Below are 26,000 nucleotides of genomic sequence, written 5' to 3'. Positions count from 1 at the left end.
CAATTTAAGAAGACTGTCTGCCTGTTAATGTTCGCGGCACCATGTATTAGCCCAAGATGACTGATAAATGGTGTGGTGCCATGAAATGAGTTATACTTCAACCGAACAGATGTTGCTTTTAACATGACAAAGTGCTCCTGTAAGTGAAGGTGCAGCAGCATACTGATAAATAGTTTATTTTCTTTCAAAATGTTACTTTAATTTAAAGAAATACAATATATATTGGTGGGAGAAACGCAGTCAAATGCCAGAGGATAATACAATGAACCTGAAATTTTGTTGATTTGTTTTTTTTTTGCGATAAAGAAGTAAAGAACCAACTACAAAAATTGCACTTCCTTTAATTTAATTATTTATGAAAACTATCAACTACTAAAAATACACAACTTTGCATATGTTGCCTCTTTTTGGAATTTCCTTAACACAGAATACCTTTTGCTGCTTTTCTTTCAAGACCAGCTGATTTTTCAAGCGTTCAACCAGATTCTTCATAGTTGCAGTTGGAGCTCTGGTATTTGCTTCCTTCTGGACCTCTAGTTCTGTGTTAAGATACTGAACTTCCTTCTCCATCTGAGACAGACGAGATCTCAGCTCTTCAGCTTCATTCTTTATATTTTTAATTTCCATAATGTAATTCTCTTCGAGTCTGGTGCAAGACAGAGCACGGTCATTTATTAGCATTCACTCAGTGGAAAGCTGCTGCCTCAGTAGCAACATTACGGATCAGATGCACAGAACTGTGGCTACATAACAATTACAGACTACATATGTCATTTTCAGTTTAAATAACCTTTTTAACATGCTCTGCTATCGTTTCCAATCTAGTAAACCACTATGTGGTTGACAGAAGAGCCAATGTGCACTTTCTTCTAGTTTAAAAAAAAAAAAAAAATGCACAGAATGCATTAGACTAGCTCTGGTTACCACCTCCCTATATCCTCCATTGCCAACCACTTTCTATCTACGGCCCTGTTCAGTTGTGCTACTGGATGCTCCTTGTAAGAGCTCCTGGCAGCAGGGAGGACATGCCTAGCAAATATATAGATTTTAACGTAATGCTCTTTAAAAGTTTGTACCCTTCCCCATCCATCAATCATGCCTTGGCCGAGACATTTCTGTGTCAGGACTGAGGAACACGAAATTACTTTTCTACAGGTGTTTCACTTGTTTTTATGTCAGAGAACCATACCCGCAGCAAGCATTGCTCACACTTGAAGGGGGGAGTATGTGATATGCTGACATGTATACACTGGCAAAGAAGCCAATGCGTCAGCGTCATTAGGGAGGATTGTCCTGCTTGTGGATGAGTTCCTAAGCAGGACCAATCATGTTTAAAATGGAGCTGGATGGGAGTGAGGGTGATTTAAAGGAGCTATATCCATGGTCCTCCAAGAATGGCATTGCTGATAAGAGGGTTGAAGGAAAGTGCCAATATAACGACTCCTAAATAAATCAATTTTAATGACAAAATGATAGATTTACTGCCTTAGAAGTGGTTATAGTTAAAGTTTTTAACCTGAAATGAAAAAAATAATAATGTTGGACCCGTGATGGCCATAAGGAGAGAGTAACAATGAAAAGGAGAGGATGTCCCACCTTTAATACTTCTAAGGATGAACGAATAGCGGGTAAAAAAAAATAGTGTAGAGGGAGAATTACACTTATATAGCTGTTAAGGTATATGTACAAACGAGCAAAGGTCCAACTAGACAGACACACAATGTGTCTAAAAAAAAATCAAAATAATGTCGGAACCCCTAGCTCCACACACTCCCAGCGTGTTTACTAGCAGCAGGTTTAGCTAAAGGTAAAAATCACAAGGAGGAAGATGGAGGAACTGAGCCTCAATAACCATAAACCAAAAAAAGGCTACTGAAAATAATCTATTAAAGGTAGGACATCCTCTCCTTTTCATGGTTACTCTCTCCTTAGGTCCTTCACTGGTCCAATTTTTTTTTTTTCCATACTGCCTGTGGGTCCTCCCCCATCCTCAGTGAGAGTATGGATGGGTGTGTTTTTGGAGCTAATCCACCTGCTCCTGGATCAGCTCCTTTTTCCTTATTATTTTATTTCTTAAAGTTTTTAACCTGTTGTGTGAGAGGTTCAACTTTAAAATGACTCAAATTTTACAATAACAACTATAGCAACTCTGCAATGACACATTATTACTATGTAGTAATGTAAAGAGACACCTTAGAATACCTGGTCTTACTGTTCTGTAGCTCATGCACTTGTGCTATAGTGATTTGTTTCTGCTGTTCCAGCTCTGCGGTCACTTTCTTTAGTTTGTTGGAGAGTGAAGCCAATGAGTTATCTTGTTCTGCAACAGTCTGTTCCATTTCAGCCAAACGCATAAAGTGTGCGCTCGATGAAATCTGCAGCGAGGGCTTCTTCATCAGTTCCTGTGAAATGAAGAAGTACAACATTCAGTTATACTGTTATGGATATAATTATTAAGCATACAATGTAGGCAAAGGGACATGGGTTTTTCATTAAAAATTTACTAAACGGTGTCAATTATGCAGAGAGAATCAAACACAGTCCTACATGGAATATGAAATCAATGATAAGCTATTAAATAGTAACCAAAACATATATGTGTTTATATTGTATGAGTTACTAAAAGACATCAATCACAAAGCATTCACACAAGCATCAACACTTTTTATTTCTAAATATCTAAGTGGGAATATATTGCAGATTACCAAGTGGCTATCATATTATTACATTATCAATGTTTTAATAATACAGATCTATTCTCTTAAAAATAACAGTGATGATCAGCTATAAGCTCAAATTAGAGAAGATTGGCAAAAACTACAAAATGTAAAACCGGTGTTTTTCTTTTATGTTACAATGAAAACCCACTTGAACTGTGATACTTGTGGTACACAGATCTTCTACTGAATATTTAGTGGGGACTTTTGGTCCCCTAGTCAGTTGAAAGGGATTATAAGTGCAGAAGATATATTCTCATTCTAATTGTAGCTTATATAGGATCTGTCATTTGAGAGTTTTTCATAGGTTTCATTGAAATTTATTTAAAGTTTTCATACAGCAGCCTTACTGAACATGTTTTCACAAAAAATAATAATTACGCTGTTACACATTATAGCACATTAAAATAATATTTGTTTAAAAAAAACACACACACAAAATAAATAAATAAAAAATTAAGGTTGCACAAAACACCAAATGCCCATGTTATCACCCTTGTCATACACAATCTAGTTTATATTCTTGTGTGATGTACCACAGACCCCCCATTTCGTACTCTCTGACAATGGAGACATGGTAGGTCACAGAAGAAGAGACCTACTTAAAATGCGTTTGTAAATCTAACATACGTCGGTTAAAGAAAATATTGGCAGGCTGAGGAAAACAGGCAAGTCGTTTAATGTAAACATGCATAAACTACATAGAAACAGTGTGCTATTATATACAAGACACATTTCTATTTAGGCATTACTAATCCTTGAACAATCCATCTCAGCTTTCATATCTGAAAGACATCCAAACATGGCCCCTATATTTCAAGCCTGACCGAATCATCTTATAATTTCTTTCCACTTTATCTTTACCATTTCCACTGTCGCCCACTGTGTTATACTAGGCTCTAACTGCCAATTTACATGGCACTCACTAGATGTCAATGAATCTCTAAGTATCGTGGAGCATTTTACCACTGCATAACTAAACACTGCATGCATAAACAAAATACAGACTATTTTAACCATCAGTTTTACATGTAAAACAAAATAAAGAAGATAACAAACCAAAGCAGATTCTTTAATTTTATTAAGAGAAGTGTCAGAATATGAATTCAGCTTTTGATGCAATACTCTGATGTCGTCTGCGTGCTTTTTTGCGATTTCTTCCTGTTCCTATTGAAAACATAAAATCTTGATTAGGAAAGGTTACAGAATAAGGGCTGTATATAGCACACAGCAAGACATGACTAAATAAAAAACAAGTCTTAAGATGTGATGATTTTCAATATTGTTAATGTCTCTTTTCTAGTGTTGGATATTTGCAAAAATTAGTCTTAAACTATTCGTCAATGAAATTGATTCTGCAAATTTGATTCGTTCATAAAAGAAATGAATCCAAACTGAACTAAAATAGTTCTTTAACCCCTTAAGGACACATGACATGTGTGACATGTCATGATTCCCTTTTATTCCAGAAGTTTGGTCCTTAAGGGGTTAAGGACACATGACATGTGTGACATGTCATGATTCACTTTTATTCCAAAAGTTTGGTCCTTAAGGGGTTAAAGGATTATAATTCGGATTTGGTTTTGATTCAGTTAATGTTCTAAATTTTCGGAATCGATTCATTTTAAAAATTAGCTGGAATTTTAATTGAAGTAATAGCTTCAAACTAATTTTTGCACATGGCTACTAGTCATATGTATGTATGTATATTTATATAAATTCCAAACGTCTTTAGATCCAAGAAGATCCATTACAAAGAAATTAGCTATTTTGAGATACACGTTTATTATGAATATGTCTTAATATATGAATAATATATTACAAAGACAGTTTTTAAAAATGAACAATCACAAACAATACTTCTCTTTGCACAGATAATCAATTGTATTACCCTACGTGAATTTGAAATAGTTACTAATAGGTCTTTTGCTACTTTAACTTGGACTACTGCAATGCTCTGTACATTGGACTGCCTCAGAACATCATACACAAGCTACAGTTGATACAGAACGCAGCTGCAAGGCTACTTACGGGTGTGGCCCGTAATGACCATATCACTCCATCATTAAGAGCCTTGCACTGGTTGCCCGTTCGTGAACGGGTTCTGTTTAAAAATGGTTGTTTGGTATATAAGGCAGTCCATGGTATGGGACCAGACTATCTGAAGGATAAATTCACACGCTATACTCCCAGTCGATCCTTGAGATCGGCTGATTTAGCCTTATTGAAGATTCCAAATTTTAAAAAGAAAAAGTGCGGAGGGAGAACGAGTGATGTTCAGGGAGCGCAATTTTGGAACTCCCTGCCTCTGACATTAAGACTTGAGAATGATCTACTGAAGTTTCGCCGGAGCTTAAAAACAGTTTTATTTGCTCAGGCGTATGGGATGACATGAAACTTTTAACCTGGTTCAAATGCATGTGATTATAATGCTGTTGTTTGCTGGATATTGTTTTGTCTGTTTTATTGCTGGTATGCGCATCGAGACCCTATGGGTAATAAGACTGTTTCTTAAGAATTTTTAATAAATAAATAAATAAATACATTCCATGTTTATTTAACTGGTAAAAAGGAAGTTTGATACCTCTCTTGCTTTGGAAAGGAGATGTTGGTATTTTTTTAGTACGTCTTCCTTCTGATTCAATCTAGCCTGCATGCTCGCAATAGTTTGATGGGCAACTCTTAAAGCTTGGCGCTGTTCCGACTCCTCATCTCTTTGATTAAGGTCAGATAGAAGTTTCTCTCGCTCTGCTGCTGCTGGTATTCGGAGTCTTAGTTCATTGATCACCTTGTCTCGGCTTAAAACATTTTGTTCAGATGTCCACATTTGTGATTCTTTGTTTTTAAGTTTCTAAAAAAATAAAAACAAATGCTACGTTAGAAAATCAAAGAGTACAAAGCTCAACAATTAACCTGAATGTTTTTTGTTTTTAACATATGCAATAAAAGTAAATTGAAACAAGGATCCACACTGAAGAATGTATATCATTCATTTTCCATATCACACAATTGAAACATTAACATGTAGCATCTCATGTTAATTTATGAAAGTGTTAATTTCTACAGAAATCTGGACTTTTTGCAAAATGAAATAAAATTCAGCAAATTAAAGTGCTATAGGGGTCTGGAATGTCCCTTTACGCTGATAGAAGATGTGATGATCCTTCACTCCAAAAGTACTTTTCTGGCAGCACCTCAAAAGGATCTCACAAAACACTGGGATCCTCTTGCGTAACTCACAGAGATAGATATCATGGTTTATTCACCTTGAACACATACTAAGCTCTGCAGAACTGGGTGAGATGTCTCCAAACAATTTTTGTTTACATCTACATTTTGCTTGTGACACTGCTTAGGATAAAAGATTTTTTGCACAATTTCACAAATCAAATTTACTATATGGACTGTAAAATTATTGTAACATAATGTGTTTGTTTCAGTACTTGTGTATCATCATGGATCCATACAAAACAAAATCTCAGTGAACAAAACGTTTGGTACTTGTTCATGCATTTATTTCCTTATATACCGATTCTTTCATTTTTATTTTAAATTATTACTTTATATTAACACTACACTAACATAGCAATGTGCCTTGGTATATTGTCACAGCTGTAGACAGAATTAAAAGAAAACTTTATATTATAAGTAAATACATACATAAATAGATTTGTTCAGTTTATGTTTATGCTACCCCGACACTCCTTTGTTTTGTTAGCCTTTACATACGCTATAACACGTACATTTATTCCAAAGCTGTGACAGGCTACTTGCAACCGATGATCCTCCTCTGGTGAAGTCATCAATTCTGATGACTTTTGCCCTTCAGATGCTTTTCATATATAATCACGGAGGTCATCCAGAGCATGCATTACAATAGCTGTGAACAGCCAATCCAGTAATTGCTAAAGATAAGCATTGCATCCATGATAAACATTAGCTGCATTAGGTGTTATCATGATGTGTGGGATGATATTGAACATGACATTCTTAAAATAAATCAAAGAATGTAAGAAAAACAAAGCTGTAGTGGCTGGCTTGCTGGCAGCAACTAGAGGTGTGTTTTCAGCCAAATATAAAAAAAATTATGCATCTCAGAAACTGCAATGTTTTACAATGTCCAAGGAAAGGGACAGCATCTATGCACCAAAACCACTACATTAAGAAAGAACAACAAAATAGAGAAAGCCACGTCATGAACACAAATGATTTTGTTCTAAACTCTAAAGCTTAGTAATAAGAATATTTTAAATACAAATTTGCAAACATAAAGGTATTTGCAGAATGATAAGTACTTGGATAAATAAAATAATTGGCACATAACAAGGATAACTAATACAAGGTGGAGCAACACACAAAAAGTAGAGACTTCCTAACGGGTTTTGGATGAGATGTACTTGTATTTAGGGAATTCGTACGGACAGCTTGTTCAAAACATGTTAGGAAGTCTCTTTTTGTGTGTTGTTTTTTTTTTTTATCCTTCTGCAAGTACCCATTCATTTTTTAATTGCATATAATGAATATGCTGCTCTTGGCATTCTGTTTTTGATTACGGACTAATTTTAATTGCCGATACCTGAGAATGGAACTTCTCTGCTGAGAGCTTCTATTTAAATGAGGGTAAGTGACCTGTTATATTCATTTTTTTTCCCTTTATTAGGTTTAAATATAGCCAAGTCCTTCTAGTTATCCTAAAAAGAAAATTTTACCCTACCAAACCGGTCTTAAAAAAAAAAAAAAAAAAAAGTACTTAAATTACGTTGAAGCAAAATAAAAATATGACATATGTACAGTCCATGATTGTAAAAAGCATTTACTGCATTGGTGGATGTATTTTTCATATTATTGTCCAAAATCAACCATTAATAATTTAACTCCTTTGTGGGACATAGCCTTCCAAACTATTATGATAGAGGATACCTTTCCTACCTCTTCAACGTGAAGATTTTAAACAAGAGGCAAACCAAACAAAATTTTTGATAATTAAACCAAAATCACGTCACATACAAATGAGATTAAATAGTAAACTATTATTTAATTTGTTTCCTAGTTATAGAAAATATCAGCTTTTTTTGTGTTTTTGCGAGTACCAGTAGGACTGTACTCACCTCTTCTAGTGTTCTACACACAGCTTTGGTTTCCATAATGGTCCTCACATGCTCCTTTATCTTGCGTAGTGCTATCTCCAGCTGTTGAGGTAAGGGTAGGCTGGAGTCAGGCACAGCTCCTGTCACCTCTTCAAACTAAAAAAAATACAAAGGTAACAAAAATGTTTTATTTATAACTACTTATTACTTAGTTTGAATTAAAGAGATACACTAAGCACCAAAACAACTTTTAGTGTATAGGTCATGCCCCTGCAGCCTCACTGCTCAATTCTCTGCCATTAAAGAGTTAAATCACTTTTGTTTCGGTTTATGCGGCATAGACACACCACCTCCAGCTGTGACTGACACAGTCTGCATAAAAACAAAATTGTTTAATTATTTTTTTTTATTTTTTTGTTGTGCATGTGAATACATAAAAGCTGACATTGCCACAACAGCATATGTAAGCAATCACAAAAGTACACATAATACAATGCGGATATGACATCTTTAACCTGCACATTTTTGCAATGTAAATGAGAGTACAAGGCAACTATGGGAGTACAACTTGTCTATGGGCTGTTACAAAGCTTTCAGACAGGGCAGAGAAGCAAAACGTAATAACATATTGAGGCCTGCCAATTTAAATTCAAAGACATGGTGATACAATATGCTTAATATGCTAAACTTCCTGTCTGGGTATAGGTTATTAGATAGCTTGAAAACAACAGTAAGGTAAATCATCAGACAGGTGAGAATATATCTGTAGGATTAACCACCCCAGGTGACACCTCCCCCCCTCTCCCCCACTAGCAAGCTGACAGTCAGTGACCATGCATCCTTGGACCAGCCTAGTTAGAAAAACAGATAGGGACAAAAGCCTTAAAACTGCTGTAGAAGATGTAAGACAGTGGTTGTAGTCTAGGTAGGTGTCAGAGGGATAGTCCCCAAATGTTCAACTTGCGTTTTAACCGATAGGGATCCTTAATGGCCTTGCTGATCTTTCGTTTCAGCTTTGATGCACCCCAGCTGCAAGCAGTCGGCCCAAGCCCTGCGGCCCCCTCACGGTAGTTAGGAAGGTATGGCAGGCATAGCTGGGACGCCAGACTCATTCTGTGAGCTGTATTCTTGGGTAGCCATGATAGTAGGCTTGCGGGTGTCAGCCTCCGTTGATCGCTTCAGCGCGGCATGCGGTGGCGTAGTACACCTCGGGCTCCTACACCATAACCTGCCTCGTACCAAGGCCGGAACCCCGATCCTGAGTTGGGTCTTAGCAGGCACCTGCAGTTATTCGTCCAGCCTGCGTTGGCAATCCGCCAGTGTGGAGGGAATGTCGGTCTCTCTTCTGTCATTGGTGGCTCGCCACGCGGTCTCCAGCATTTAAGATGTGGCCTCTGAGCCCCTTGTTGACATTGCCGCAGCTCGGAGCGCTGGTATTTTTGCATGCATTGTGGCCCCAGGGTGAGCACCAGGATCACCCCCACCGGTCTAGAGGGTGTGGGGGAGGGCCTGTACCACATACCTTCGTGCTTCTGGCATGATGCTGTTAGGCAAGATAGTAGGGTAGCGGCCGTCCACCTCAATCACCGCCCAAGTGATCCCCATCTTGGACATCGGAGAGCACCCCTCCAAGGGACTAGAACTAATTAGCAAGATTCGCCTCGGAACCAGGATGCCTTCTTGCACTGGGCCACAGCTTCCAGTTGTCAGGTATTATTTCAGTGTTTATTGGCTGAAAATATATAAGGTTGCAGGAGCTGCTCTATTGTGTGACTGTTCAGCATGGTGGTCTGGCCCCGCCCCCCTTAATTTTTAATCAGTACAGTGCGTTTACCTTAGAATAATTTTAACTCCTGCTTTGTTACTTGAACTTTAATCACACACAGGAGGCTCCTCCAGTGTCTAAAAAGCTATTAACAGAGCAGGAGATACGAAATCTTCAATAAAACAGACTGCGCAATAAAGGAGGTTTAAACATTAGATCTCTCATTACAAGAAAGTGTATGGAGATAATGTAGGTCACATGTAGGTGACGTGTGGCTAGGGCTGCATACAACATAGAATTGCCATTTAGTTAGACCGCAGAGGCATGATCTATGCACCAAAACCACTCCATTAACCACTCAATTAAAGTAGTTTTGGCGCTTATATTTAACAATAAGATTTTGACATTCCATTAGGACAGGGGTGTAAAAAGGTGGAAGCCAATGTAGATTTTTTTTAACCAAGGACTGGTAAAGAATTGATGGAATGTAGCCAACTCTTGAAACTGGCAGGGCAAATTAGTTGAGTAAATCAATATGGAAGACAAATCTTGCAATTAAAAAAAGCCAGGATGGCTGCCCTAATTGGTAAACATTAGGAAAGGTGACAGATTCTCTTTAAAATATGTGACTACCCTTCGAGCAGTGCTGAGAACTTCATTTTGTTGTAGCTCATGCATGTCCAGCTGGCGTTCCAGCTCTACTTCTCTTTGATCCCATGCCATCTGTCGTTCTTCATGAAACTGGAAGACATAAGTTGAGCATGTATCAATCATAACAAAACAAAACTACTATAAAGAAAGATATTTAACCCCTTAAGGACACATGACGTGTGTGACATGTCATGATTCCCTTTTATTCCAGAAGTCTGGTCCTTAAGGGGTTAAACATCGCCCAACAGCAATACATTAGTTCACAGATTTGCCATTATAGCAAAAGAAGCATATGTAGAACACACACAAGGGTGGGGAATTCCGATCGCCTAACACCTAGGAATAAGTGAAGTTCCAGATGCTGGGGAAGCAGTTATTTGGGGCTTTTAGCCTTACCATGGGCAAACGTCAGGGCTGCTCCTGGGGAGGATAGTTTTCAAGGGGGCATTGTGTGGTCTGCATCTCTGGTGAGTGCAGACTACAGTAATCACTGCCTCGTGTTCTGGTGCTCACAGTGGCAGAATTCCCAGCATGCACTCTGACTCACTGTGGACCAGACCATAAGGATGTGGTCTGCACTCATCAGAGGTGCAGATCTCAAGCTCCCACACTAGACACCCGGGTAATTTAACCCCAATGGACCACATACACCCTCCCTGTAGAAAGCTATGCAGGGAGGAGGTAAAACACAGCACACATATCTTACACACAGCCAGTAAACATCAAGCACACAGAGCCAGCAAATATATGCACATTACACACAGCCACCAAGCATTACATACATACACACACACACACGGTCAACATCACACACACACATTACACATAGCCAGCAAACATCACATAGATACAAATACATTGCACACACTCGCGCACACACACACACATTTCACACAGCCAGCAAACCTCCTTCACACACATTGCAAACAGCTAGCAATAAACTCACACACACATTAGACACAGATAGCAAAACTCTCTCACACACATTGCCACAGCTATAGCATGCAACATACACATATACACCGCCCGCATGGACACACACACACATTACACACAGTCACCACACACACTATATGCTGGTGCCCCAATCTGAAATTATTTTGTGTTTCAGGACACATAGATTGCCATGATGGATAAGTAAACTGGGCTACCATTACACCCGTGGACTCAACCCTCCTTCTGCAGCTGTCAACAAGAACTCAAATTCCACCAAAATGGACATGAAGGAAGGGTATAATCAGGCAAATCCTGGAAAGAATAGCCAATATGAGCGACTGCATCTTCTTACAAATACAGTGGATTTCCAAGACATGCATATTATGTGTGCCCCTCTCACACAGCACCTCACAGACACACATAGAAAACAGGTAGAATAGAAATAACAGACAAATTTAAGAACAAAACACCTCCTTTCTAAAAAAAATACAAAAAAAATAAATAAAATCATACTTGCGCTATAATATTACTTACTGTTGCACTGGTGGGCGGTAAGGAAATTTTACCATCAACAAAGATACAAAAGTGGGCGGTAGGTATTAAAAGGTTGACTAGCCCTGGGATAAACTATGGGTAATGCTTAAAGCTAGCTTCTGTTTAAGCTGTCAATCAAATTTACTCACAATCCATCAGTAAAATCAATCCCACAAAAAGCAAACAAACAGCGTGGACATAGGATAAAAAAAATGTATGCACCCAAGTAGTTAGATCAGGCACAAGGCATAAAATAAAATATAATTATTAAAATGCAGGGACATAAGGGATACCAAAAACAAACAATAAAACAAAAAAAAAAGCATTACAGTGCCACCTGAAACATTTTGACCCCTAGAGAAGTGACAGGTCAGTTTTCAAAGTCTAATCATTTCCTTTCATATTAACCAAAATATCCCTTTGCATTTTAATTCTGTACATGAGCAATAATTTTCTTCTATAGTTGTAGAGCACGGTATCCCATTTTTCAATGTATATGTCCAAACAGGGATGGGGCTAGAGCTTTACGATCTTTAATTAGATACTATGATATAAACTACATCCCAAACATTGATACCTAGCAGGATTTCATTAAACAATTCACTCAATGAGTGACACCGTTTTAACTCTGAACTTGCTGATTAATTTCATAAGTTTGAAAGACATTTTATATTCATGTAAAACTACAGAAAATATAAGAACAAAACTGCCTTATCACCGGTCTGTATTATGATTAGCCACAATTAGAATAATAGAACATTTACTTTGCCTTGCTGAACCACTTCTTCTTCCAGTGTGCCTATTGTACGTTCCTGCTCCGAGATTATATTATTTAAATATTTTATCTCCTCTTTCTTTTGGTTTAGCTCTCGAGTCAGCTTCAATTCCTGCAGACGAAGTTCTTCCATTTTCTTATGCCATTCTGTAACCTGCACAATGAATGTACATGTCCTTTTGGTCAAAACGGCACCATTGCAAACTGAAAAAAAAAAAAAAACAGCAGCAACCACAACAACAACCAACAAAACAACACACTCAGTCAATTAATGCAGTTTAATTATGGATGGAACTAATATTGCTAATGCAATAGTGCTAATGCAATAGTGCTAGTGCCACAGTTGTCTTAAAAATGATTTTTACACAGAAATGGTTCCAGCTGCACATTCTGCAGTCGCTTCCATAAATCCCTTTTAGGCAGACATATGGCACTTTGCAGCCTCTTATGCCAGAAGTTTAAAAACATGTTGACTCTAGGGGTGAATCTACTCCATCCAACTATTTCTCTTATTTGGCTCCACAAAATCTAGCCCTTACGTTTCCAATTTTGCAACCACTTTTCAATTCATTTGGTGAGCATGATCATGTATTCAACAAAAACACTGTCTGTAAATAGAGATCCAATGTTATGATTCAGTGCTATTCTTGGTTGTACCTTTTCTCTGTCCGTAAATAATGCTAATAATTTCTAAGCTTCAACTATTTCTGCAAATAACTCGGACACCAAAAATGCACCAAATTCTACTTTCTATGTCTATTTTTAATTATCTTGTTGTAGACCTACATCCCATGTATCAAATAAAAGTTACACATTACCTTTCATTTGATGATGGGAGAATGCTTGGATTTAAAGGAGATGAATAAGCCTACCTTTTGAGCTCCCCGAGCATCTTTAAGAGTTCCGATTAACTCTTCCAAACTCTTCAGCTTCAGTTCTAACTCCAGTGCTCGTGTCTCTGTTTCCCTGTGTTCTTTTTCAACCAGTTCCTTTTCGTGCATTGTCTTAAGTTTATCATTCTGCAATTGTATCAAGGTTTTGGAGAACTTCTCCTGCTGGACTAAAGGAAGAGCCCCACTAAATTGGCGCCTTAAAGACTGGACAGTTTGACGAAGGTGTTTGGCTCTGTTTCTTCCTTCTAAACGGGCAAAATACAAAGCCTGCTCTTTATCATCAATCTTCTGCTCAAGGCGTAAACTGTAGGCTTCCAGCTTACGTAGTTTGGTTACTGCAGCTTCCAATTTGCCTACAGCTGTAGATTCGCTAATTTGAAGAGCAACAATTTGCTGATGTAATTTGGCGATTAGTGCTTTTTCATCTGTTTGATCCTGAAATGAGTCAAAGATTAAGAACTAGTTGACAAGAAAATAAAAGGAATTATTTAATCTAATACCGTTGGCCTAAGTACAAGGCCAAACCTTGCGAAATCCATTGGCATATTCTAAATTACAAAAATGATAACTCGATAAAACACCAACTGTTGCAAGTAAATTACAAACCTATAAATAAAAAATATAAGTGAATAAAAAAAATATATAAAAATACAAAACAAAAACTCATTCTGCTTGACATTTAAATGGTTCAATAGTTCTGTTGCTCAGTTTCTGCAGGTATCGTGTCCCCCATGGCCCCCAAAACCATTTGAATGTGGTTTGATCATTCCCTCTATAGCTGATTGGATAACACGTGCACATCAATATCAATTTGTCCAACCTATATGAAAAAGATAAGTTGAAAGCACTGAGGTTAGTCCAATGCTCTCAGCTCATCGCTTTTCAACCCTTTAATAATCGAATGGTGGTGGGGGTCGGGGTTCAGGGGTAGTACAAATCTGAAGACAGAGAAACTAGAACAGGTTTGTATTCCTAATGCTATAGTGTTCCTTTAACCCCTTAAGGACACATGACGTGTGTGACATGTCATGATTCCCTTTTATTCCAGAAGTTTGGTCCTTAAGGGGTTAATACAAAATGTCAACAGCTGGCAATGAATTCAGTAAATAACAATACTTGTAAAGTTTCTGTATGCTTATTCTGCAAAATGGTACAATTTATGTTTTAAGACAAATTATATTAAGGTTGGGGAAAAAAACAAAAACAAATGAAGGAGAAAAAATATTATATTTGGATGAATTTATGCAGTGTATATAACATTATGAAAAAGTATTTGAAAATCATGAAGGATGGCTTGAAGTTTCTCTAATGAAATATTTATTGTAATTATGTAACATTTTACAGTCTTGTTATGGATTTTAGAGTGTGTCTCATTTCAGATTCTGGCAGCTCTATTGATTTTGTAGGAGAAGGCAATATGAATTCTGAGACATTTCAAGTGACTAAGAAAATGTTTCATAGAAATAATCATGTAAATAGAATCTCTTAAATCACAAAGTACTGCAACCACTCCATCAAATATATATTTATATATAGGATACCTGATAGTCCAAAACTTGCTTTCGCAACGATTCCACCTCTTTTTCTCTGGACTGCTGACGAGCTACTAAAGTTGAAACTTGCATTTTGGCTATGTCAGAAACACTACGAAGTCTAATAAAACAAAACAAAACAATAGATCACTAATTTAGGGTGTTTTTAACTGACAAATGGTGTACTTTAACGTGTTGGGCAAATTTTCATGTATAACATTTGAAATAAACTTTTTAATGTTTTGTTGAATTGTCAAAATAAAATAAATACAATATTGTGTTTTGAAGCTTTGTTTGTATTTGTGGTTCTGATACTAAAACAAACTAGTACACAACATTTAAGTGAGTGAATTGGGGGAATCTAGGAACTATTAGAAAGTATTACCAAGGGACCATTCCCCCGCTGATACATTTTTATTGGCAAAAGTCCAAACTTAGCTATAAACTTTGTGCTTGCCCATCTGGGTACCTTTTGTCTATGGCTAAACATATTACCTCGACAACATATTCGAGAAAGCTTATACTTCAAAAACATAATAAAAATAAAATATTAAGGCAGGTTCGGTATGACCTAGAAATATTTCTTTGCCATATGTGCCATAAACTGCATTTTGCAACCAAAACCAGTGTGCGTCTGCCTTCTATCTAAGAGAGCCTTGGAGTGGTGGGGGGGGGGGGGGGGCTTCGATCTGAACAGCAATATCAAAAACTGCACTTTATAACAACACCTACTTGGAAACTTCAACTTTAAGCTCAGCTTCACTTTTCTCCAGGTCTGTGATCCTTCTCCGATCTGCTTCAGACACAGCTTTACTGACACTGTTTGCAAGCTCATCCCTTAATGCTTGCTCCACCTTCTGGGCTTCCAGGTTGATCTTCGTGAGCTGTGGATACAGAAAGTGAGCAAATGATCAGAACAATATGCATCGATCAAGTTCACTCCAAGCGCAGATTAAATTGTGTTTATAAAATTGTTTGCAACCAACTGGATAGAGTGCAGCAAGTGTGTAAATCAGCTCTGATAACACAAACAGCTACGTAGAAACACAACCAAGGAAGTCATCATATAACCAATCAGGTGGGGTCACTTGTAACTAACTAGTCCACACAATTAGAAAGAGGGGCTTCTGAGAACTGCTAATACAGCTGAGAACCGAGGTACATTTATTTTCTGTACTTCTATGATTTTTATATAAACCTTTTAATAGTTTACTTTAATATTTGCATATGATGTGCTTTTACAATTCTAAGCAGTAGACCCAAACCTAAAATAAAAAAAATAAAATAAAATGTGGTGTCAGCTAAGCAATACTTTTTGAATACTCACAAAATAATTTAAGCTCAATTCTAAGCAGATTGTGGGCTTTAAGAATAATATGACACGCTGTACAGAAATGTTTCTCAGGCTTGCTACACTATAGTCTGTTATTTGACTTGGAATAAAGAGGAGCTGTCCCTGGACCCACCATCCATCTCATGCAAGATGGTCTTAAATAAAACAATGACTGGGCAACTATGACTGTCTAGTCACATCTTATTAGTGACAACATTTTTTATCACTACAGCCCCTATGAGGTTTTGACCATCTTAAGGATAAACTCCATTTGATAGATTGATATTATTATTCAGAGTATGAGCTTTTCTGAATTTTGAATAGAGCATTTACATAAATTACACAATTTAAATTTTTATTATACAAGTTGTCAATAAATTGCTAAGCTACCCTTAAGTAGTGGAATATTTCCTAACATTCATTAATGGATTTCCCACATTTCCTTTAAAACCCCAGGACTGATAACATCAGGAAATCTCTGAGTGTTCATATACACTTTTTTTTTTTAAATTCTTTATTTTTGTAGTGCATATAGATATAACAACGCGTATGTGGTGCCCCAACGGCAATCCAAGTACGCTTTAACGACAATTATTACAATGGGGTACATGGTAACTTTTGCACAATTTATAATAATAAGTGAGGTTGGTTCTAGTACGAGTAGCTAGTATGTAGTTCGACTACGTGAAACAAACGAAAATTAAAATAAAGTCATGCATATAGGTTGAGCAAACAGCAGGTCCCTGAAACTTGTACAAAATCGCACCTGGTCTGGTGTTGAGTACTATAGGAGTAGACTGGATTAATTTCTTGCGCTATAATCGCTAAGAATGACCACCATGTTATAACATGGTAAAGACAAGATGGCCTCAAGCTACACAGTCATATTAGCATAAAATGCATTAGGCTAGGTTCTGTTAGTATGTTGGGTGTAAGCATAGGTTTGTGCAGTTCACTATAAGAGATTTAAACAACAGAAAAAATAACGAGACTCAAAATTAACTTTGGAGTTTGACTATAACCTGACAAGCTCTAGGGAGGCACAAGTCCTTGAGTATGTACATGTGTACCGCGCTCGGGGACGTGTGGCACTGTCAGCCAATGCCTCGGCTTGGTGTGGTTGTGTGGTCCCTGGGTGCCAGCGGCTGCAACCGGGTGTGTTCCTGCGGTGGCTGAAGGTGTGGGTCGGGTTTGCCTTCCCCCGTGCTCCATGTTGCGTTTAGGGCCTGAGTCAGTGCGCCCAAGACCTGGTATGAAGGGAGGGAACCCGGGTCCAGTGCTCCTGGGGACTGCCTGGGTCTGTGGTAGGCTGCTTGCATCTTCCTGCCTTGGTGCTGTGCATGAGCTGGTGGCCTTGCACTACGGGCTTGGGTTCTAGTACGGCCCGGGGTTTTCCTCGTTGGGGTGGTGCGGTATGTATTTTCACCCAGTCTCTGGCTTTTGTGGTTTGCCACCTTCCGCTGGTGTGGTTGCCCCCCTTGGTGTTTTACCCCCGATGCTCTAGGCGCGGTGGGGCCCCGGATTCGGGGTGTTGTAGTTAGGGGTGCCGAGTCATCTCGTGGGAGTTTCCTTGGTCTCCCCTCTACTTGATCCATGCGTCTCATATGCTCTGTTTTGCGTGGCCCAGTTGGCTGTAAGAGTGCAATTAACTTAGCCCAAAAGTCATCAAATAGTAGGTCAATTGAGTCTTTCTCGGTTATGTCTGAGTGGTTGCTCAGTGCGTTTTGTCAGGTCACGCTTGTCCGCCATCTTGGAGGACCCAAAGCCTGCCTTGCTTAAAGGATTCGCGGGCTTGGTCCGGGGGCGTAGGGCATGAGGTTCTTCGTCTGGTGGGGACCGGGATATCCCCCGCCGGTCCATGGGGGGTGGGGGGGGAGGGGGGAAGTGTGTCATATTCGCATGTAGCTGGTTGGGATCGGAGGGAAAGCGGCCGTCTTTCCTCTCCGCCTCCCGTGGTAGGTCTCAGCTTGCCGTGGCGGTGCCCGGTCATCCTGGGTGTGGAGTGCGGCATCGTTCGGTTACGGCAGGGTTTCCCAATGCCGTGGGCCTGTTCACGGAGGGTTTGTGGCTCTGCAGCCTGGTTAATACGCAGATTTAAGGTTCGTGTAGCGGGAGCTCTAGCAGAGCATGTCCATCCAGCTCGCTGGTTAGGCTCCGCCCCCTCACATACACTTTTATCCTACCCCTCCATTCATTGTTTTGGGGCACTGTACATATGTCATGAGTTAATGGTTGAGTTGCATAAAAATACAGTATGTACAAAACATTCATACATTGCAAATTGTGGGAGATAAGGTGAATGCGTAAATGGTATAGTCACTAGGCAGTCTAGATAATAGTGTGAATGCAAATTTATTTACTGTATGTCGTATGAATACACTGTATGAATGGCGCACGTAATGTGAATGCTGTAAGAGAAGGGCAAGTATTACCATGTTGCTCACCTTGCTCTCCCCTATCCATTTTCCCTTCTACCCAAATATTCCTCTGACTGTTAAATTTAATCTTTTGCCCCCTGGTGCTACTTGGGTCCAAAGGACTTAATGGGTCAGCAACGTATACTATCTAAACCAGGTTTGCTCTTGAAATATTGCAAGGGTAAAGAAACAAAACAAATTATATATATTGATTTTGTATCCAATATTTGCTGCCATCTGCATATTTTTTTTTATTTTGCAATCTCTTCTGTATGACAATGATAACAATGTTCTTAGATGTTTTGACTTTCAGATTAAACATGATTTTTATATATCCATGAAAAACAAATTATTATTTATATATATAGTTCTCCTCATCCAACCCGTGCTAAATATGACTGATACCCACATAGAACTTTTTGCCTGCTGGTTATTCACACTAAATAATTCAAAAACACTGATTAAAAAAAGTTGAAAAAGTACCAAATAATGTATTTTCTTCTTTTTTTTTTTTATCTCACAACATGATCCATGAATTACAATTTCCAGTTACCTCAGCAAACTTTGTCTCAAGTTCAAAGTTGCGTTCCTCTATTTGGTTTAGTGTGGCCCTCAGATGTTCATACATTTTCTGTGAATGCTCTGCTCTCTGTCTTTCATTTAACTCCTTCATTTCTAGCATCGTTATTTTCTTGGATATGGACACAATTTCATTATTAGTAATCACTTTTGTTGCTTTATCCATAGCCGAATTCCCTCCTAAAATAAAAAAAAAAGCATGTAATAAATAGAACAAAAAACATCTAAAAACGTCAACCTTGTGAAAATTCCATATCAATTATAATCAATCAAAATTTCTCTAAAGAACTTTGTATATTATGTAGTCTGTTGAATACCAATTGTTTGACTGACAGATTGTTGTCACCTGATAGTGTTTATGTCTTTTTTTTCTCTGTCTCAATCTGTTTGCAAGTTAGCTTTTTATTTCATATAAGATTACTTCATATTTTGGACTCACCATGGACAATTTAAACCCTACATTTCCTTAGGACTGCACTATGAAATTATGCCAACTAATTAGTTCAACTGAAGTTTGATTGGCTGGTGGTTGCAAAGAAGGTCAGTGGTATTTGCTTCCTAAACTGAGAACTGAAGCAAATTGAATTGAAATCTGAAACATAAAATTTAGCAAACTTAGATGATCTGGAAAAATTCTCCAACTCAGAAATAGTCACAGCTTGGTTATTTAAGCCTCCATTTTTGCCATTCAGATAAAATTCACGACAAATTGGGAGTTTAAAGGGACACTCCAGGCACCCAGACCATGTCTGCCCATTCGAGTGGTCTGGGTGCCAACTCCCACTACTCTGAACCCTGCAAGTGTAATTATTGCAGTTTTTTTATAAACTGCAATAATTATCTTGCAGGGTTAACTCCACCTCTAGTGGCTGTCTAACAGACAGCCACTAGAGGGAACTTCCTGACTCATAGCAAAGATTTTCTTTGCTAGAGTGTCGCTGGACGTCCTCACGCTGTGTGAGGACCTCCAGCGTCGCTCAATTCCCCATAGGAAAGCATTGAAAATATTTTTCAATGCTTTCCTATGGTGAGCGCTAATGCTCATGCGCGGCATTCCCGCGCATGCGCATTAGGTCTCCCCGGCCGGTGGGCGGGATCAGTCTCACCCACCGGCCGACGGAGTCAGAAGGAGGAGCGGCGTGGAGGAGGAAGCAGTGACGAGGGACATCGTCGCTGCCTCAGGTAAGTCACTGAAGGGGTTTTCACCCCTTCAGCAACTGGGGATTGGGGGTGGGAGGGAGAGGGGAACCTGCAGTGTCAGGAAAACTGATTGTTTTCCTGGCACTGGAGTTTTCCTTTAATGAATCAGGAAAATAGTATTTGCGAATTGCAATACTTTGCCATTAAGGGCATATTCACAGTAGAATACCTTGGACCTTCTAATGGTAATTCGAACTGGATTTACTGTAGAGTGGCTAGAGGCAACAAAATCAATCTGGTGGGAATATTTTTATAAACAGAATCACGTCATGGTGACACAATACTTTGAAAGCTTACACAAAGGGACAACTTCCTTTAGATATTGATTTTCTACATTCAACACATTAATCCCATTTACCCTGTCTGCAAATTACCCACTATTGTAAGTAACTGTATACATCCTTACCATTACACTGATAAAATATCCATACACACTTACCAACTGCATTTATGTGTTCAAAAGCTTGCTCAAGAGTGTAGAGTTTTTCTTTTGCAATTTCCAGTTCTTTATTATAAGAAACAATCTGTGTTTTCAGCGATGCGTTTTCATGCTGTTCGGGAAATATTTCAAGTGCTTAAGTTTTTTAAATTGATTTAATAAAACATTTTAGTAGCAGGACATTGAAATACATTTTAACTCTGTGGATATTTCTTTTTGCAAACTCCTTATAGATTTTAAAAAGTAATACAAAGCTGAATTCAGCGGATGCACGTTGCTTCCAAAGCATCTGCAGCATTACACTATTTAGAGGTTTGAATATTCTACCAAAAATGGCAAAGATTATTTGGCATAAACAATAGCCTGCTCTCTGTTAGTCTTCAATGCTTGCCATCATGGAAATGTTGCCACAGGGAGAGGAAAAGTCATCATCAGGATGCCGCAAATAAATGCTGACTTTCAACAGCAACCTACATACATTTTAATGAGCTTAATTTTTAATAATGGATAACTGGTAAATAAAGCAATAAAGAACATTTTCCAGAATTACTTCCCATATGGAGTTGTGCATAGTTGTTTAACGTTAATCTCTGCCTCTGCCTATCTGTGATTTCTAGAATATCTTTAGGATGTTTCCAACCTGGAATCATGACACATAGTGCAGTTGTAAAATATAAACTGCAGGGTCAACACACTCTTAATACTTGTCTGAACCTTTGTGATACACAAAGAAAAGAAAAGTGCAGGACCATTAAGTGCAACAGGTTGAACAGAGGCATGAAGGGTAAAAGGAGCATGAGGTTAGACAAACAAAGAAAATAGTTGGCACATTCAAAAGGCCAACGTTACTGCACATTTCAAGGTAAACTACTAATATGCAAATATTTTGGGGGGGTAAAACATACTTTCATTAAGACATTATTAGTGTACGAATTCAGCACACATGACTCACTTGAACGTATTTCATACCTCTAGTTGTTCCAGCTTCGTTGCCCTCTGAACAAGTAAATTATCCTTCTGTAGCATATCTCTGTATTTGGCAGTCAGCTCATTATACTGCTTATTAGCCAATTCCAAGTCAGCCGAGGGAACACTATCATCCAAAGCTTTTTGAAGGGAGGCTATTTTAAAGGCAGCCACTTCCTGTTTAAAACACAAATTATTGTCAACATTTTGTGGAGCATGTGTAAAATTACAGAAAGCGGGGATGATAAAATATGTAATGCTTACAATGATTTCAAAGAAATATAAGAACTACACTTACAAGGTTTACAGACATACACATACAAAATTAACATGAGAACTAACAAACCATGTATGTAGTCTGAAGACTATAGAGAAACAGATGAATAGCACTTCACGGTATTTTGGAGACTTGCTCAGTTTATTTAGTTAAGTTAAATGTGTCTTTCAGGGTTAAGGGGATAATGGAGCAGTGAGACTGCAGGGGGGCATGAGTTATAGACCAAAACTGCTTCATTAAGCTAAAGTTCTTTTGGTGTCCCTTTAACCCCTTAAGGACCAAACTTCTGGAATAAAAGGGAATCATTGACATGTCACACATGTCATGTGTCCTTAAGGGGTTAAGCACTTTGATACTAATTTAATTAAATACACAATATGCTACACTTTTGAGATCACTGCTACAAGCTAAACTTTGGAAATGCCCCGGATAACAGGTTAAATATACAGATTCATGTACTTTTTTTTGTTTTAATAAAGCATAATTTTAATCACTACCTTATATCTTTGCAAATATCCAATCCTTTCTCCTACTGTGACCTCCATCTCCGATATTTCACTTTTTAATTTGGAGTTCTCTTTTCGGAGATGCTGTTCCATTTCAAACAATGTGGTGTATCTTCTAGTCAGTGACTTTTCATTTACTCGGAGAACGGTCATTTTTCGTGAACTTTCTGCAACCAGTCTTTTCATTTCATCAGGATCCATTTTCAGAGCTTCGAGCAGGTTCTAAATTGTCAAAATAAAACAAGTACATCCACAAAAATACATAAGAACTAAATGGAAAGCCATATGAATTGAAAGCTGTTGATTACTCATGAGAACATTCTCTGTAATTATGTGATTAACAGACATCAAACACTATACAAGTGAATGCTACAGTACAAACATTAGCAAACACATCACGAAGGACTAAAGTACAGCTCGACGGAGAAATTGGTTTTGGTGCACAATACAAATTGCACTTTTGAAGTGACAGATATTAGCTAAACAATCTCTCTACTTTAAGGAAGCCAGTGTTATACAATGCTATTTAGATGTAAAGTAAAATATACGTTTATTAATAAGTATATTAGATATAAAGCTTTAGAACATCAGTTCTAACGTGCTTCAGATTCCTTTATTTTGGATGATTTAAAGGATAGTAAGGGACAATAATTTGTGAAAGAAAAAACGTGAGCACAAACAAAATTAATTTTATATAAAATTTACATTGAAACTATGCAGTTGCATAGTTGTTATATTTCTTAATCTGGATACATTCAAGCAGCATGTTTTAAATTACCCCCATTCTATCATGACTATCTGCCACAGCTCACCCACAATATAATTTATAGCTTTCGATAATTAATACCCATATGCTGCTGATGAGTTGCCAGTGCAGATGCTACTTCCAGATTTTCACTTGGCCCAGTTTTCATATCATTATAAGCAAAGGTTTTTTTTTTCCCTGTTGCTCTGGTCCTTTTTTTTGGGGGGGGGGGGGGGGGGATGGGGAGCTTAACTTTATAAACCAGGTATCATAATGCATTTCTTAACAAGTATCCTGGCTTACATATTTTCATTCTGAGCATCCTGTTACTAACCTATTTTGTCCAAGTATGTTGTTGAATAAAAGGACCAGGCACTTTATACGATGGTTTAAACACTTTGCTCATCAAAAGGTGATGTTTTGACTCAGCAGAGTTTTTATTGACTCGTGTGGCTTGACAAAGGCTCTGCTGAATGGAAATAGTAACTTTTAGCATTGAGGAAAGTAGTTCTTAAGAGCATCCTGAGAGAACTTACTCTTTCCTATTTACTGTGACATTTTGGAGGTGGAGCTGTGGATTTTTAGGGACAAAGTGAGAATGGAGTAGGTGAATGCTATTCATCTTGCATATCTTGTTCCTATCTGGATACTAGCCTGGGTTATTCCTGACCATAGTCCTGAGCATCCACCTTGATTCTGATTTTGTTTCTGGATAGTCCGTTACCATCCTAATCTATTCAGGACCTTCCTTTTAAAAATCCTACTAATAAACAACTTTTATCCAGCATTCTCCAACAACTGTTTCACCTCAATGGCTTGAGTGAATCATGTAATGTGTTGGGATCACAAGAAACTAAGCGTTCAATCTGTAAGGATAAGTGTTTTTGGTGAACACTTTCTACTGTAGTTTTAGTCAAAAGTTCCTCTCTGCACTACACATTTTAACTGCTCCACTTTTACCTGCTATATGTTACCCACACAAAATAAAAAAGCTTCTTGTGAGATCATCTAACTTAGCTAAGTAATAACACACTGAGAATTGTGTCATTAGTTATATTGTTTATTAATACATGCATGTTAGCAGGATGACACATAGTCCCACAGCCTTTTCTGTTCCTGGGGCACACATTGCCTTTCACATTCTTAAGATGTGTAATAGCCTTTATTCAAAGGCTTGTCGAAGGACTTGTTAAAGTCTTGGAAGGTGAACACATTCTATAAAGAGAAGGTCTCAGAGGATAGAAAAGATGCAGCTCTGATCTCCAAACTGCTAAAAACATCTGTTATTGTTTTGAAGATATTTTAGGACAAATATGTGAAATTTTTGAAATGATGTCTTTTGGAATGATATTCTAAATCTAACAACAAGTATTTTTATAAATGAACACTTCAGTAGCACTCGGCCGGCATGCAATCTAGTCATAAATTCCTCTTTCTTTAACCCTCCAATTGTTATTTGCAGAGTTTAAACTGATGTATAAGAACTGTTAAGTAAAAGATTGCATGACAGACAGACAGTTTAAAAATGAAATAACATAATTCACGCATCATAGCAAGAAGACACGCGTCAATTATCCAAGTCAAGGGTCTATACGTATTATATGTTTAGCAAGAGAGAAAGGCAGTGGTAACCTTACCATAAACTCTGTAATTTGGACCGCTTCCTGCTCTTTTTGACTCTCCAGGTTTTCATTCTCTTCTTTGAGCTTCTCCGCCTTCTGTTTCCAGGACTCTCTTTCACTAGATTGATGCAAGTTTCATCAAAATGCTGATTGGTAATTGGTTATAAAATCTTTGCATACACAGCCAAAAAGACACAAATACAATGATTATATATAGTAGATATACTTAATTATATAATGTAATCTTGGAAATCATGCGCATTAGGTCCCCTTGGCCTAATACTTACCATTCCTGTTCCTCTCTGCCCTGTTGTGGTCTTTGCTTGCTAGTATTGCTACTGAACTTGTGTTTCTGGTTACGTACTCTCTGGCTTGTTTATCTGACTTTGTGACTTTCTCCTAACCTTTGACCTCGGCTTGTTTCTCGTTATTCTGTCTTCTGGTTCCCCTTACTCGGCTTGTCTCCTGACTATTCTTTGTGTGCTTAGCCCGGCCACTCTAAGGTCCGGTACTGCACCTTTTCTGTGTGTGTGTGTTAGCGTGTTTGGTTCCCAGAATCGTGACACTTTGTATATAGGTTGGCATAATAAAACTCCAGGTATATAGATGAAATTTATCTAAAAAAAAATAAAAAATACTGCAAATACAAATAATTTTTGCTCACGTGTATATTGTATCTACTGTACTATTTTGTATTGCTTTTTTTTCTGAAGGTATTATTCTAACACAGTGCCTAGTGCCCTTACAAAAGAATTCCACTACAAAATAGTGATTTTTCAGTTTTATAAAATAGATACACTGAGCACAATTATTTTAATTTAAAACATTTTAAATTGCATTTTTATTTTCTTTCAATAGTAAAATACATTATTATAACTTATCCACTTACTTTTTCTGTATTTTTTTTCTTTATCATTCACTCATTGTTTTTACTTACAACCATCATATTATACAATTATAACTTGCATCATGTACTTTTCCACATCCAGATCAAATAATCTAAAAATAGCAGTGCAATTTATTTTT

General features: G+C 37.8%; 1 protein-coding gene across 2 annotated transcripts in view; it reads right to left on the bottom strand.

Moving 5' to 3' along the window:
• Nucleotides 1-26,000, bottom strand: part of CEP290 (centrosomal protein 290) — a 122,111-nt gene that overhangs the window by 60,225 nt on the left and 35,886 nt on the right. For both annotated transcript variants that reach the window (XM_063447128.1, XM_063447129.1), the window contains exons 23-37: nt 24,990-25,092; nt 22,599-22,829; nt 21,828-22,001; nt 20,859-20,970; nt 19,194-19,399; nt 15,623-15,774; nt 14,900-15,011; nt 13,338-13,793; nt 12,455-12,619; nt 10,203-10,310; nt 7,826-7,960; nt 5,302-5,568; nt 3,777-3,884; nt 2,203-2,402; nt 433-646 (exon numbers count right to left, since the gene is read on the bottom strand). In XM_063447128.1, the coding sequence (XP_063303198.1) occupies nt 433-646; nt 2,203-2,402; nt 3,777-3,884; nt 5,302-5,568; nt 7,826-7,960; nt 10,203-10,310; nt 12,455-12,619; nt 13,338-13,793; nt 14,900-15,011; nt 15,623-15,774; nt 19,194-19,399; nt 20,859-20,970; nt 21,828-22,001; nt 22,599-22,829; nt 24,990-25,092 (2,743 nt within the window). The remainder of the gene's footprint in view (nt 1-432; nt 647-2,202; nt 2,403-3,776; nt 3,885-5,301; nt 5,569-7,825; nt 7,961-10,202; nt 10,311-12,454; nt 12,620-13,337; nt 13,794-14,899; nt 15,012-15,622; nt 15,775-19,193; nt 19,400-20,858; nt 20,971-21,827; nt 22,002-22,598; nt 22,830-24,989; nt 25,093-26,000) is intronic.

This window comes from Pelobates fuscus, chromosome 3, assembly GCF_036172605.1.
Source record: "Pelobates fuscus isolate aPelFus1 chromosome 3, aPelFus1.pri, whole genome shotgun sequence".
NCBI lineage: Eukaryota > Metazoa > Chordata > Amphibia > Anura > Pelobatidae > Pelobates > Pelobates fuscus.
The sequence above is the reverse complement of the archived record's forward strand: the minus strand, read 5'-3'. Positions and strand labels throughout refer to the sequence as shown.